This window comes from Primulina huaijiensis, chromosome 2 (genome assembly GCF_012295235.1).
Source record: "Primulina huaijiensis isolate GDHJ02 chromosome 2, ASM1229523v2, whole genome shotgun sequence".
NCBI lineage: Eukaryota > Viridiplantae > Streptophyta > Magnoliopsida > Lamiales > Gesneriaceae > Primulina > Primulina huaijiensis.
In genome coordinates this window covers 20,992,470-21,007,508 of record NC_133307.1, presented here as the reverse complement: position 1 = coordinate 21,007,508, position 15,039 = coordinate 20,992,470, and the positions used below count along the sequence as shown (strand labels likewise).

At 34.6% G+C, this 15,039-nt stretch overlaps 2 protein-coding genes across 2 annotated transcripts; one reads left to right on the top strand and one right to left on the bottom strand.

The window, feature by feature from the left end:
* Position 1: 1 nt before the first annotated feature.
* LOC140957392 (serine/threonine-protein kinase-like protein ACR4) lies at positions 2-1,522 on the bottom strand (the record flags this gene model as incomplete). Its single annotated transcript, XM_073414628.1, has 1 exon — positions 2-1,522. A coding segment is annotated over exon 1 (1,242 nt), but the record flags the coding sequence as incomplete, so codon positions are not given.
* A 7,109-nt stretch (positions 1,523-8,631) lies between these two features.
* LOC140968977 (peptidyl-prolyl cis-trans isomerase CYP21-1-like) lies at positions 8,632-12,761 on the top strand. Its single transcript, XM_073430193.1, has 7 exons — positions 8,632-8,953; positions 9,951-10,029; positions 11,279-11,326; positions 11,445-11,468; positions 11,578-11,760; positions 11,963-12,038; positions 12,352-12,761. The coding sequence occupies exons 1-7, from the start codon at positions 8,855-8,857 to the stop codon at positions 12,533-12,535; spliced, it is 693 nt and encodes a 230-aa protein (XP_073286294.1). The 5' UTR covers positions 8,632-8,854; the 3' UTR covers positions 12,536-12,761.
* Positions 12,762-15,039: the final 2,278 nt, after the last annotated feature.

Here is a 15,039-nt window from a genome sequence, read left to right as displayed (position 1 = left end):
CATTGGCAGCATTAGAACAGTTGGAGAAGCACTCAGCAGAGCTGCATCTCGTACAGTTATATCCACATTCTCTATCTGATGTCGAAGTACAATTAGCAATCTGATACATTTCATTCGGGCAACCGTTGCTACAAGGCAAGCAAACATGAAACCCAGGAGACTTGCAACGGGCGCTTGCATTGTTAAACTCATAGAAATTACTCGAGCAAGGTGCTGACTTGCAAAGAATTGGTGAAACTGCCAATGGCAGAACCGAAGGAAAGTTGGAACCCCAACAAACTGGGGACAGATATGTTTCAGCAAGAATTCCACAGGTGAAGTAATCCCCGGCAGCAATTTCAAAAAACATAACACCACTAGGCGGCGATGTACTCTTGTCAACACTGTAACCCCAACAAACTACTCTTCTATCATAACTTCTAACACCACAAGCATGAAGTTTCCCACCCACGACCGAAAGCATGGGATCTTCCGGTGTTACATCCACATTAAGCTGGCCCGAATACGAAACAGAACTAGAAATCTCCTGATCAAGATCCGAATTCCCGCCCCAACAAATTACTCTAGAATTCACCCCTTCCAAAATCCCACAAACATGAAATCCTCCAGCTGCAATCTTCCAAAATCTCAGCATTTTGGGTATCAACCTGATCACATTACTCCCAGTCTCCTCACCCCAACAGAAAACACTCCTATTTTGAGCAAATAACCCACAATTAAACTCCGAACCTGCCGAAATAGACTGGATCTGCCCATCAAACACGTAGCTTTTGGTCTTGTTATAACCCCAGCAATCAACAAAAGAAGTGTTTCTAAACTTTCCCTTCAAGGGCTTCCGCAAACTGCACAAATGGGAATCCCCTGCACTGATTTCTACGTACTCTGAACCTTTATTCATCGGTCGAGGAATACCCATTGGAATCAAATTTGTACTTCCCCAGCAAAATGGTTGATTGGAATCCATTAAAAGCCCACAGACAAAGCCGCTGCCAGCGGTTAAACCAAGAAAAGGCAAGTGCCTCGGAGTTGCATGAACAATAGCAAGGTTTGAGCCGTAACAACTAGCCAAATGCGAACCATCAGTCTTCAAACCACAGAAAACAGGACTATTTTCACCGTATGAGATAGCAATCGAAGACATTGATCCCAAGGACAGAACGGGAGCACATAAGTAGAAAAAAAACATTAAAAATACCAGCATTGGAGGAAGAACAAACACGGACCTCCATGAATAAAACATCATTTTTCTCAACAACAGAATGAAACCCAGTTGGAGGAACCTTCTTCTAACTCAACAGCTACCAAATGGCGGAGAAAGACGGTGGCGGTGGAGTCGAACTGTGCGTGTACGTGAGAGGGGGATACGAGGCTGGTGTGGCATTTAATATTAAAATATTCATTCAACGGTGTGTGTTTGTTACCGATAAATCCTACGGTCTGTTTTTGATTTTATAAATGCAGAAACCGGTGGATGTCACGTTGACATTGAATGCGTCCTTGCTGGAGGGAGGAGGTTAAAATTAGTAAGTTATGAAAATATTATTATACTACTCCAACATTCTATATTTTTTACTATCTTATCTTATCTTCTATTTATTGTTTGATACAAAATGCTAAAAATTTCATATTTGTGATAGACCATTTTTAATATTGACAAAAACTTGTATTAGACGATCTCACGTGTCGTATTTTGTGAGACTGATCTCTTATTTGGATCATCCATGAAAAAATATTACTTTTTATACTAAGAGTATTACTTTTTATTGTAAATATTGGTAGAGTTGATGCGTCTCACATATAAAGATTCGTGAGATCGTCTCACATAAAACTTAATCTTTAATATTTATTAAGAGATCTATTATATCAACATTATTTGTATGTAAGTATAATTAATAAATTAAAAGGTTAGTGACTTCAATATTTGTAGACATTCTTAATGAAAAAATTTAGATGATATAATGATATTAAAAAAGAGAGAGAATCAGTCTCAACCAAATTACCATGAACTGATGTCCTTAAAATAATCAGGTACCGGAGACCGAAGACTTGGCCCAATGGTCTCACCGAAATTCTCCATGTATTGACTCAAGTTCGAGTCTTCTCCACCACTAGATTAGATATAAAAATAAAAATAAAAAATAATAATAAGGTACAGTATTTTATTGGGCTATTAAATTAGCTTCTAACTTGTGTTTAAGCCCAGTTATGAAACGGAATATCCTTGAAGGCACCAGAAGCTGGAAAAAAGCCCAAGTTCTTTGGACCCAAGATGAATACTTTATTAGTGGGCCGGTCAAAGCCCATTAAACAAATAAAAATTCCACAGTCCAGGAAAAAGAAAAAGAAAAAAACAGCAGCAATAGATCTTTGGTAAGAATTGTTGTGAAAAAGTAAAAATTTACGGTAAAAAAGTAAAAATCTCAAACTCTCAAAATTATCACACTACACACTTTATAATATTTTTCTCTCAACTCAATTGTGTTTTTCTTCACAAATGAGAGATCTATTTATAGAAAATTTTTACAAATAATCCAAAAATAAAATACATCATTACCTACATCATCACACACTAATTTTCAATATTCAACACCTAATTTTACCTAATTTTCAACATTCAAAATTCACATTTTCAACACAAATATTTAACACATTTTTAAATAATTTTTCAACACTCCCCCTTGTGATGATGATCATAATGATTGTATACATTACGTGTTTTTATACTGCCTCGTTAAAAACCTTACTAGGAAAAACCCATTGGGATAAAAACCATAGTAAGGGAAAAAGAGTGCAGTCACGTAAACTCCCCCTCATGTTGACACGAACAATTCTTCACAAATTTCGTAGATTGCGCATCCCAATATTATATATGTGCTTTCTGAATATTGTCGTAGGAAGTGCCTTTGTGAAGAGATCTGATGAGTTTTCACTTGATTGAATGTGACGAACATCAATACATTTATTCTTCTCAAGCTCCTTGGTGAATGCGAAGAACTTAGGAGGAATATGTTTAGTTCTGTCGCTTTTTATGTATCCTTCTTTCATTTGAGCAACACATGCAGCATTATCTTCATATAGTATCACAGGCTTCTCGTCGAATGATAATCCGCATGAGATTTGGATATGTTGAGTCATTGATTTTAACCACACACATTCACGGCTTGCTTCATGTAGTGCAATAATCTCGGCATGATTTGATGAAGTTGTTACAAGTGTTTGTTTCTGTGAACGCCAAGAAATTGCAGTGCCTCCACGAGTAAATACATATCCAGTTTGAGAACGTGCTTTGTGTGGATCAGATAAGTATCCAGCATCGGCATAACCAATTATACTTGGATTAGCATCTTTTGAATACAAAAGTCCCAAGTCTGTCGTTCCTCGTAGATAACGGAATATATGTTTAATTCCGTTCCAATGTCTCTTTGTTGGATATGTGCTAAATCTTGCCAATAAATTTACGGCAAAAGATATATCAGGCCTTGTACAATTTGTAAGATACATAAGGGCACCGATAGCACTTAGATATGGTACTTCTGGACCAAGAATATCTTCATCATCTTCACATGGACGGAATGGATCCTTTTCTATGTTTAATGATCTAACAACCATTGGAGTACTTAAAGGATTTGATTTGTCCATATTAAAACGTTTAAGGATCTTTTCTGTATAATTTGTCTGGTGAACAAATATTCCACATTCTTTTTGTTCAATTTGTAAACCCAGACAATACTTGGTTTTTCCAAGATCCTTCATTTCAAATTCTTCTTTCAAGTATGACACAACTTCTTGAATTTCCTTATTTGTTCCAATGATGTTTAAATCATCAACATATACAGCAATAATTACGCATCCGGATGTTGTTTTCTTAATGAAAACACAAGGGCATATTGAATTATTTACATATCCCTTTTTCATCAAGTGATCACTTAGCCTATTATACCACATTCTGCCGGATTGCTTCAACCCATATAATGATCTTAGTAATTTCACAGAATAACATTCTCTGGGTTTTGAACTTTGTGCTTCAGGCATCTTAAATCCTTCAGGGATTTTCATATATATATTACTATCAAGTGATCCATATAAGTAGGCTGTAACAACATCCATAAGACGCATTTCTAAATTTTCAGATACTGCCAAGCTAATCAAATACCGAAACGTAATTGCATCCATCACAGGAGAATACGTTTCTTCATAATCAATTCCAGGCCTTTGAGAAAAACCTTGTGCAACAAGTCGAGCTTTATATCTTACTATTTCATTTTTCTCATTTCGCTTTCGAATAAAAACCCATTTGTATCCAACAGGTTTTACACCTTCAGGTGTAAGGACTATAGGTCCAAAAACATTACGTTTATTTAGCGAATCCAATTCAACCTGGATGGCATCTTTCCATTTTATCCAATCCTGCCGATTTTTACATTCACCAAAAGATTTTGGTTCATGATCTTCATTATCATTTATGATGTCGATTGCCACATTATAAGAAAATATATCATCAATTTCTTCTATATCTTTTCGGTTCCATATTTTTCCAGTATTAATATAATTGATAGAGATTTCATGATTCTCGTCAGTTTGTGGTTCTGACAAAACATTTTCATCATCATGTGTTTCTTCAGGAACATCATTCTCTATTTTGTGATCATTATGTGTTTCTTCAGGAACATCATTCTCTATTTTGTGATCATTGTGTTTCTCTATGAATTTTCTTTTTCGAGGATTTTTATCCTTGGAACCAACTGGCCTTCCACGCTTCAGGCGTTTAATGACATCATGACTATCTTCAATTTGTTTCTTCGGAATTTCAATTCGAGCAGGGGCATTTGCAGCATGTATATATGATTTAGTTACCCCTTTTGTGTCTGCAAATGCATCTGGTATTTGATTTGCTATTCTTTGCAAGTGCACAATTTGCTGTACATCTTTTTCACATTGTTTTGTTCTTGGATCCAGATGTAACAATGATGATACATACCATGTAATTTCTTTTTCGGTATGTTTCTGTTCTCCCCCTAACATTGGGAAGATTTCCTCATTAAAATGACAATCAGCAAAACGTGCTGTGAACACGTCGCCTGTCTGTGGTTCAAGATATCGAATGATCGATGGACTATCATAACCAATATAAATTCCAATCTTTCTTTGAGGTCCCATTTTCTTTCGTTGAGGTGGTGCAATAGGCACATACACCATACATCCAAAAATTCTCAGATGAGAAATGTCTGGTTCTTTACCAAATGCAAGCTGCAATGGGGAGTATTTATGATATGCACTTGGTCTGATGCGAATTAATGAAGCAGCATGTAAAATTGCATGTCCCCATATAGAAATAGGGAGCTTTGTTTTCATAATCATTGGTCTAGCAATCATTTGCAGACGTTTAATCAATGATTCAGCCAATCCATTTTGAGTATGTACATGAGCAACAGGATGCTCAACAATGATTCCCATAGACATACAATAATCATTGAAAGTCTGGGAAGTAAATTCACCAGCATTATCAAGTCTAATTTTCTTGATTGTATAATCGGGAAATTGATTCCTCAATTTTATTATTTGAGCAAGTAATCTTGCAAATGCAACATTTCGAGTTGACAATAAACATACATGTGACCATCTGCTGGAGGCATCAATCAATACCATAAAGTATCTGAATGGTCCACATGGTGGATGGATTGGTCCACAAATATCACCCTGAATACGTTCAAGAAACATTGGTGATTCAGTTTGGATTTTGGCTGGTGATGGTCTTATAATAAGTTTTCCAAGAGAACATGCTTTACATTGAAACTTATTATTCTGAAAGATCTTCTGGTCTTTCAATGGATGACCATGTGTATTTTCTATAATTCTTCGCATCATTGTTGAACCAGGATGTCCTAATCGATCATGCCAATTGGTTAATATTGAAGAATTATCAATTACCATGTTTGATTCAATGGGACGTATATGTGTATAATGCAATCCAGTAGGGAGCATTGGTAGTTTTTCAATCACATATTTCTTTCCTGATTTATATGTGGTAAGACACATATATTTCTCATTCCCTTCATTCATTGTTTGAGTATCATACCCATGGGAATATATATCATTAAAACTCAACAAATTTCTTTTCGATTGTGGTGAATATAAAGCATCATTGATCAAAAATTTTGTACCATTAGGTAACAAAAATTGTGCTTTACCACATCCTTTAATCAAGTCTACAGGACCTGATATTGTATTCACCGTTGTTTTTGTTGGTTTTAGTTCCAAGAAATATCTTTTATCTCGGAGGATAGTGTGCGTTGTACCACTATCGGGTATGCAAACTTCAGCTTTGCTCATAGCATTTTCCATATTTGAACTTCAAAAAATATGCAATGAAAAAAAATTAATGACAATACATATTTAAATATAACACATATCATAATTGTACAATAAAACATTATCATATAAATACATGAAAAATAAATTATTGTACATTTATATTCTACCACTATATTGTTCATTTTCAGAGAAATCATTGAGAAAATCTGCAGCATCAATATTGTTCATTTCTATCCCACCAACATATTGATCATTTCCAGAGAAATCATTCATAAAATCAGCAGCATCAAAATGAGTTGAATCACTCAAACGGTCACTTCGCTCAGTGAAGTTGGTCTCCTTTTCTTTCCCCTTTATCGATTCTTTATAAAGTTTGCAAAGATGCTCAGGGGCTCGACAAATACGAGACCAATGTCCTGGAGTACCGCATCTGAAACAAGAACTTTCAAATCTTTTCGAGTGATTTTCATTAACACTCATGTTTTCTTGATGCCTTTTCTGTGGATGGTTTGGGACGTTATTTTGAGATGAGTTATAGAAATAACTATCTCGATTATTTTCAAAACCACGGCCGCGTCCACGACCACGACCACTTCCTCGTCCACGTCCACGTCCACGACCTCGACCTCGACCTCGACCTCGACCAAAACCTTGTCTTTGAATTTGATTTTGGTTTCCAGGTTTAAATTCATTTTTACTTACAGCATTTACTTCTGGAAATGCTGTTGATCCAGTGGGTCGGGACTGATGATTTCTCATTAATAGCTCGTTGTTCTTTTCCGCCACAAGAAGACAGGCGATGAGTTCAGAATATCTCGCAAATCCACGCACTCTATATTGTTGCTGTAGTGTTATATTTGATGCGTGAAACGTGGAAAATGTTTTTTCAAGCATTTCCGATTCTGTAACCTCATGTCCACAAAATTTTAACTGCGAGATTATTCTATACATCGCTGAATTGTAATCACTGACTTTTTTAAAGTCTTGGAATCTTAACATATTCCATTCATCACGGGCGGTCGGAAGTATAACTTCCCTTATATGTTCAAATCTCTCTTTTAATCCTTTCCACAGAGCCATGGGATCTTTTTCGATGAGATATTCACATTTTAAACCTTCATCAAGGTGTCGTCGTAAAAATATTATAGCTTTTGCTTTTTCTTGTGATGAAGATATACCATTTTCTTTAATGGTCTCGCTTAGACCCAATGACTCAAGATGCATTTCTACATCAAGAGTCCATGGCATATAGTTTTTCCCAGTAATATCAAGAGCGATGAATTCGAGCTTTGCCAAGTTTGCCATGGTGGTACTAAAAATTACGATGCATTTTATTAGTTAATGAATATTGCAATACAAAGTAATGGATAAACAACAAGTACAAGTATTCGTAAAAATAAAGAAAACACACGAGGAGGATATTCTCCGATAAATACAAGACTGGTGAGTATGATAACCAAAATAATTAAAAATAACCTCGTGAAAGCCATCTTCTTTTTTTCTTCGAAAATTTGATGAAGAATAATTTTTAGAGAAGAAGAGAAAGTTGGAGTGATTGAATGTATTTGTGAGATTGTATTTATAGAGCAAAAACTAGCCGTTTTGTTACCGTTTATTACCGTTGGTGTATAAGAAAATAAATGTATGTATTTGTATAATTTTATGGTAATAATATGGTGTATATAATATTAGTCATATTTAAATAATTATGTATATCATATCACATTATTATAATTAGGTGTCATAAGTTATTTTGTTTAAAAAACCTTATAGGCTTTTATACTTGTCGTATCCCTTACCGGGAGTGTGGGATGTCGTCTTAACATCCTCCCAGGATTTATAACAAGTTTTTGAAAAAATTATTTTTATTATTTCTAACAATAACATTATATTATATATTACATATATAAACAATAAATAAATAACAGTAAAATAAATATTATTACTTTTGTTACCTTTTTCTTCTGTTCGGAGCTTGGAAAAATATGGAGGACTTTTAGAGCTTCGTGCTGATAACGTGTTGTGAAAAAGTAAAAATTTACGGTAAAAAAGTAAAAATCTCAAACTCTCAAAATTATCACACTACACACTTTATAATATTTTTCTCTCAACTCAATTGTGATTTTCTTCACAAATGAGAGATCTATTTATAGAAAATTTTTACAAATAATCCAAAAATAAAATACATCATTACCTACATCATCACACACTAATTTTCAATATTCAACACCTAATTTTACCTAATTTTCAACATTCAACATTCACATTTTCAACACAAATATTTAACACATTTTTAAATAAATTTTCAACAAGAATTAGTATTATAAGATTTGATCAATAAATCGCAGTAATTGCTCTGAAAATTTCCAGTCTTCCACTGACAGTCGACGGTTTTGAGTCGTTTGATTAGATTTCGCTTCAGATAAACATTAAATCCGTTTCTGTAACGAGAATATTGTAGATTAATTGCCTCAGGAATGGTGCATTATATCGATGATTAGCTGAATGGTGGAATAATTATGAGTGATTTGAGAAGGGAGAGATGAGTCGAGATATCTCAGCGCTGTTCAAACCGCGGTGTCTCTTGATCTTGGGGGCGGCGTTTGTACTGATCTTCTTTGTTTCCTCTTTCTCTCGAGTGGTATATTTTCCTTGTTTAGTATTTAGTATTTACGTTCCGGCAAAATTAGATGTATTTTTATCAGGTTGTTGAATTGGTTTGGTAATCGTGTGCTTATTTGGCCATTATTTTTATGGGGAAAAACAAGATTTTGAGAAATTGATACCGAACTGATGAAATACATGAAGGTGTTATGAAATGCATGAGTAATCAATGGACATTTGATTTTTTGGGTAGTTAAAGCACGATGAAGTTGTAATATTTAACTGTGGAGTGAGTTTGGTAATGAGTTGTTGAGGTTTTATGTTATTTATCTAAGTTTGGAAAGATCAGTTCTTTAGAGCGTCAGCTTCATGTCTAGTTCAGTAGCTCTTATCTTTAGGTGTTTCATAGTGATTGCAGATGTTCAAAATATAAGAAGCTTTTTTACATCACTTGAAGTGGTTTATATTCCTTGACTAGGAATTACAATTACGCCGCACTATGGCCATGAGACAAATTGACTCGAGCAAGTTGTCATTTGCATAAATGTTGGTTTAGAGTTCGACTTAACACGAACCATTTGTACGATCTTTGTTTTTCATATTCTACTCAGCATTGAATACTTATACCCCTTTCAGATCAGAGTTCATGTAGCCCACCTTGGACAAATAGGAGGCATGGCCACCAGGTTTCGCGCAAGCTTCAAGAAAATATAATGTTCAACAAGTAAAGCAGTAATTATAGGCATTGTAATATATAGTGTGACGTCCGCTAAAAGATTGCTATCGTAAAGGCATGCTTTACGTAGTTTTATATTTTCAAAAACTCAGACAGATAATTGCTTGTACAACAATAACCTTTTTCACTCAAAATCATCCCAAAAAGCGATGAAGGCATTAGTTTTTTCCTTTATAACTTTCTTAAGTTTATTTGGATGCTTTCTCATCTTGATTCCTTTGTTTTTCTAACTTATATTACATTTTCCTTTCTTTTGATTGCCTTTTTAAGAAAAACATCACATTTTTTACATTTCCAGGAGGAAGATAAGGTAGAAGAAGTCTATGAAACCACTCACAGAGTTTTTCTGGATGTTGACATAGACAAGCAGCGAATAGGTAAGAGCCCTTTATATTCTACCAATCATTTTATATTAAAGATATCCTGTCATAAATCCTAATTTAGATCCAGTACTTGATGATCTAGAGGTTACCTTAAATAAAGTTTTGGGTTGTGAAATTGTGATAAAGAAAAGAGGTGGCTGATTGAAAATTTGCAATGGGACTAGCAAGTGTACTAGGCCTATCGGCAACATAATGGGTGTAGAGTCAAAATGCATTACGGCAAAGACTGATGTTTCAATACTAGAAAATTACTTAAACCCTAAGTTAGACAAAATAAATAAATTGGGAGGGTTGATTTGTTTTTAGTTATTTCAAACCCAAAAAATGAGAGTGTGAATTCGAAATAAAATGAAAAAGAATTTTACACGATTTTAGATAAATGAGAAAACTAGGATCAACAAGCGAAAAGTGTATTTGCCTATTCATGCATGCCACGATATCCAATTAATCAAAACAAAGGGACATATCTCAACTTTTGGTGAAAATTTATAAATTAATTATTACACTATATGTAAAACTAATTAATCTGTTTTTATTCAACAGTACATGATATTTCCACTAGAATTTAATTTAATTTAAAAGATTTCAAAATTCAATTTGCACCAAAAGCTGGATAAAGAAATAAAATTCTGTTTAGATCAAAGGTTTTCTAATATTTTTGAAGCAATTCTTAGTCTATTTCCTTTCAGTAGCAAGATCAGACAACAAATTATTTAAATAATTGTCCAAATTATCCACACACAATATTAAACAAATATCAAATAATATATTGAAATAGATAAAGGAATTCAGTTAGATGAAACACGCCAACACACAAATGTTCTCTTGGGCCTAAATGTGATGCTCATCCTAGCGTTTCGAAGGCCACTCCCTTGGAGACTGTCGCACCTCATTTTTGCATGGTTAGATAGATTTTTCAACTTTCATCCTAATCTTGTGCTGATCAGGGACTAATACTATTGCTGTTTGTGACATTTCCAAATCTGTCATGTGACACCTGCTCAAGTTACTGGTGAAAGTGATCCAGATGATATACCTGTTAAGTGGTCAATATCTCATCGTCATGCACTGTTGAAACATTTTTCTTCTTTGCATTGGAAACAGGAAGATGAGAACTGTAGCTAGATCACAACCGGAAAACACAAGGGACAAATAAGACAATATTTGATCCGTATATTCTGCGTTAAACTTCTCTTTTGTTTTCTATATTCAATTTTTGCATCTGACAGCATCATACGTATAGGTAGAATCGTCATTGGTTTATATGGTCAAGTCATGCCAAAGACCGTGGGTAATGTTTCTGGCCTTCTGATTCAATTGCTTCATTTGAGGCATATTAGTTTTACTATTTTGCCATGTGTTAGAGTACCTAGTGTTGTTTCTGATTATACTTGCAATTGTCTTTGCAGAGAATTTTAGGGCCTTGTGTACAGGTATTTAAAGATTTGCCATTGTCAACCTTTTCACATTTTTAGCACTTTTGAAGTGTTGATTTAGAGGTTGTTCTCTATTTATTTCCTTAACCAACTTTTCTGGGATCAGGGGAGATGAGAAAAGCTGCAAATGGGAAAGTTCTTCATTATAGAGGAACACCATTTCATCGTGTTATACCTGGATTCATGATACAAGGTGGAGATATTGTTTCTGGAGATGGTAGAGGAAATCAATCTATATATGGTGGCACCTTCCGTGATGAAAATTTTAAGTTGAAGCATTCACATGCAGGTCTTCAGTTATAGTTCTACTGGTTTTTAATCTTGCTTGTCACAATGAAATCGACTACTATTTGAAATTTCAAGTTTTCGATTCCTTTCTTGCACACCAACGCATCTTTTGAGCCTAGCAAATTATGTTTTTTTTTTCACTTTCAGCATGACCCATCCATGCACAGTCACTCGCTTGCTCACTCATGTTGTGGTTTTTGCAGGTACTGTGTCCATGGTAAATTCAGGACCTGATTCTAATGGTTCACAGTTTTTTATTACCACAGTCAAGGCATACTGGTGAGCTCTTGTGCTAAGGTCGATATAGAAACTCATGTTTACTCAAATTTATAGCCTGAGGGATTGTTGCCCATCTCCTTCTAAACATGACATGTTTAGGATGGATATATTTGGCATTAATTATGTATTGTTGCAATGAGCCGAAGGGCTTGCTTCCAATGGTTGAAGGCAAATTGAGATAGTATGTCCAAGGGCTGTACATCTTAAAAACCAGCATTTTGTTAAGATATGAAAAGTGATTTTGTTTTGGATGTCTAATAGTGGACATAGCAGTTCACCTATATTTCTTTTCATGGCTATGAAAATTTCACAGGTTGGATGGCGAGCATGTTGTTTTTGGCAAAGTCATTGAAGGCATGGATACTGTGTATGCCATCGAAGGAGGGGCAGGCACTTACAGTGGGAAGCCGAGGAAGAAGGTAATCATTGCTGATTCTGGGGAGATACCCAAGAACAAGTGGGATGAGGATATCCGAACTTCGACAAAGAGACTATAAAAATAACTAAAATTAACTTACTGATTTTGTTTACAATTTTTGGAATGCGGCTTTGTGAATCATGTCTGTTTGATTGTAGTGATGGATATAGTACTTAGTCTTGGGAAGATTGTGATTTGTTTTGTACTTGATGTAACCGATATATAGTTAACTTTGTAGGGACAAAACACTTTATTCTTGTAGAGAGGAAGTTTCACTTAAATGATTAAATGTCGGTTATAGTTTGGCTGTTTGTTACCATAGGAGTTCTTTGTTAAGCTGCAGATGATATGCTGAAGAAAATGACACAAAATAGCAACTTTTTCTGAGATTCTGCATAAAACTTGAAGCCAAAACCATTGATTTTATCCGTAATAAGCTGGGAATATGCACCAAGATTGGATGTCACTTCTATCAGGTAAAAAGACACATCTCTTGCACATGGTTTAATTTAACCATATACATCACATCAACCACAAGTCTTTGAGTATTTGGAAGGAGTCTTGTTAACACAAATCAGTTTGATTTTCTCTTTGAAGGCTGGGTTTATTTACCTCTTATATTTGAAAATGAGTTCAATTTTTCCAATGCTGGCCTAGGCTTTTCTGAAAACTCATGCTTTGGCTCGGTTTTTCAAATTGGAGCTCTGGTCATTGTGTTCTAAATTAACATCAAGTTCGGTTGAGCTAAAGCTTGATTTGTGACACGAACTCGTCTTGAGTTCGATTACTTGAAATAAGAATCAATTATTGCTTGAGCCAACTGGAAAGGTAATTCTTCCTCATTTACCACATCCATATACTTGTGCCCGTCCATTTGCCCATTCGAATGGATAGACGTGGATAGCTATAGAGAACGTAAATTATCAAATCTTCTTAATTTCATTATCGCATCCTGACTGCTTGAAACTCTATAGAAAGATAACCATTAGTATAGGAATAATCCTCTTACATTCTCGGGGACAACTTTGTGGGGATTAATGAAGCTCAATCTTTGATAAATTGGGAAAAAACGAGTGGGATCTGTCTTTTTCACTTTGCTTCTAAGGTAAGTTTTTTCGAGCAATTGGAAGATAAGATTAAAGGAGATTTTTAGGTGTATGATCCTCGAGATGGGGCCATTGTAGTACCACATTCCATCAAAAGGCACTTTCGTGTAATTCTTGGTTTACTTGGTGTTCCATTATTTTTTTCGCTTATAGGTAAAATGATAAGTTAATAGATTTTAACCGATACAAATCATATGGCTACTACTATGTTACAATCCATAGTCTTATAATAATTTTGGATGGTATAGACCTCTCACATTTTATAAGAAAATCAAGTGTCTTTTAAGTTGATACAAAAGTACAATATCCTCTTTGTTGGAGGATTTTAATGTTTAATGTATGAAAATTAAGCAAATTAATCAATGTATTTGATTGAAAAAATTCGAAACGAATGACGAATATTAAGTTCGGTGGTTCTGAATTAAACTCGAAACGAGTTCATCAAATGTTGAAAAAACTTCAAACGAGTAGTCGGAACATTTAAGGGACGGAAACCGGGGAAAAAAATGGTTCGATGAACAGTAGCACCCGCGTGCGGGTCTGCACGCATGTGCGCGCGCCTGCCGAGAGCGCTCGACTGCACGCGCCCCTTCGTGGTTTTCGTGTCCCTTCGGATTTTTCTGGTATTTTTTCATTTCCTTGACATTGTTTGATGATTGTGGTCAGTTACAATGGTCAAGGGACACCACTATGAATGAAACATCATGTTTTTTCACATGAAAAACATTAAATGTTTGAGTATTGAAAATCAAACAAAAATAACATCATTTTGCATATTGTTCTTCTTCATTCTTCAAGAAAAGAGAGTTCATTCATTTCCTTGTGATAGAACTTAAATATTTGAGTGCTCATTATTCAAGAGTTGTAGTTGTATCTTGAGAGAAGATTGCCACAAACCTCTAGCACATTGTGAGGGGCAAATTCTTCTTAAGGAGAAATTATTTAACACTTGCCTCTACAATCCATTTTCTTTATTTTCTTCTTGCTTTTCTTCTCAAATTTGAAACCTCAAACAACAATTTTAAGAAGAATTTTGTACTCTTTTCGAATAGCCTTCAACTTTCATTGCTAATTTCAAACTCAAAATACCGACGTTGATTACATACATGATAAAACGAGAACAACGTAGGTTTGTTACAATCCAAGTTTTTGTTGTGAAAAAGTAAAAATTTACGGTAAAAAAGTAAAAATCTCAAACTCTCAAAATTATCACACTACACACTTTATAATATTTTTCTCTCAACTCAATTGTGATTTTCTTCACAAATGAGAGATCTATTTATAGAAAATTTTTACAAATAATCCAAAAATAAAATACATCATTACCTACATCATCACACACTAATTTTCAATATTCAACACCTAATTTTACCTAATTTTCAACATTCAACATTCACATTTTCAACACAAATATTTAACACATTTTTAAATAATTTTTCAACACTCCCCCTTGTGATGATGATCATAATGATTGTAT